Source organism: Priapulus caudatus, unplaced genomic scaffold (assembly GCF_000485595.1).
Source record: "Priapulus caudatus unplaced genomic scaffold, Priapulus_caudatus-5.0.1 Scaffold848, whole genome shotgun sequence".
In the NCBI taxonomy this organism is placed as follows: domain Eukaryota; kingdom Metazoa; phylum Priapulida; class Priapulimorpha; order Priapulimorphida; family Priapulidae; genus Priapulus; species Priapulus caudatus.
In genome coordinates, this window is record NW_014577909.1 from 131,412 (window position 1) to 132,708 (window position 1,297).

Below are 1,297 nucleotides of genomic sequence, written 5' to 3' on the forward strand. Positions count from 1 at the left end.
GACTAGTGGATTGGACATGCCATCAATCGTTTCACACGGTGCTGTTGTAGCGGCTGTAGAAGCTTGTGTCGGGACTGTCGTAGCTGTAACTCCTGTAGTCACTGTTGTCAATTGTGTTCCCGTTGCTGCTGTCGTAGTTGCTGGAGCAGTCACTGTAACACAACGAGAACAATAAGGACGTCGTAAGACGCAATAATTTAGTCTACCTGGATATCGTTTCCTAATGTGTATGCAGTTCCAGGATATTTACTCGATGAATAGGATTGTGTGGCAATCGATGAATATATGCGTCAGCCAACTACCGCTCTTGTACCAACAATCATTACTACCTGGCAAGAAGAAACAAGCAATGATCTGCAGTGTCATGTTCAGTTGTTGAGGGGCCTCCGTCGTCAATGCTGCTGGAACTACAGTTGTTCCAGCGCCAGTTGTTGTTGTTCCCGTTGTTACACCGGTAGGTGGAGCCACGGTTGTGACCATTGTTAGAGTCATTGGATAAACGCGAATGCTCTGTGCTGTTATTGGTAGAGCTAACACCGTATCCTTGTTGAAAACCTGCATTATAGAGACATGGTTTTATTACTTTGTTAATGACATTCGTGAATATAGCTTGGTAATTGGATGTACTAATCTACCTTCTTCTTTATGTACACATTTATGATATAAAATGCCCATACATACAATGGCGCTGGAATTATTCCTGGGATACTTACGATGGGATATTCTGTCCACACATCACCATCAGGCGAGTATGCCACCATAAATGTTTCTACGTTGCCGTCAACGTTGATCTCGTCAACTGGTATTGGACTGTCTGCTAAGTCAACCTGTACATAGGTGACACCTGGTTCGAAGTCTGATGGAGTCCATCCTCCGGCTAGTGACATTCGACCGACCAAACACAAGCTTCTACAGCCGCTACAACAGCACCGTGTGAAACGATTGATGGCATGTCCAATCCACTAGTCCTAACTGATGAGCAAATCAAAGATAACAATAACGACTCTAGGAGTTACAGCTACGACAGTCCCGGGTAGAAGGTAAAGTTGTTGTTCCAGTAACGCCCGTAGTAGGCACGGCAGTTGTTGTAGTAACTCCTGTTGATGGCACGGTAATTGTACCAGTAACTGTTGTAGGTGGCGCTGTTGTGGTTGGAAAAACTGCAGTTGGTCCAGCGATAGTTGGCTGCGCTGCTGTTGCTGTTGTTGTTGCTCCTGTAGTCACTGTTGTCAGTTGTGTTCCCATTGCTGCTGTCGTAGTTGCTGGAGGGCAGTCCCCACTGTCAACACAACGAGAA

General features: G+C 45.8%; 1 protein-coding gene across 1 annotated transcript in view; it reads right to left on the reverse strand.

The window, feature by feature from the left end:
- The window catches only part of LOC106813949 (threonine-rich protein-like), a 4,610-nt gene extending 3,723 nt beyond the window's left edge, over nt 1–887 (reverse strand). Inside the window, exons 1-3 of the mRNA XM_014818198.1 lie at nt 714–887; nt 330–555; nt 4–152 (exon numbers count right to left, since the gene is read on the reverse strand). Coding sequence (XP_014673684.1) covers nt 4–152; nt 330–555; nt 714–887 — 549 coding nt within the window. The remainder of the gene's footprint in view (nt 1–3; nt 153–329; nt 556–713) is intronic.
- Between the last annotated feature and the right edge of the window lie 410 nt (nt 888–1,297).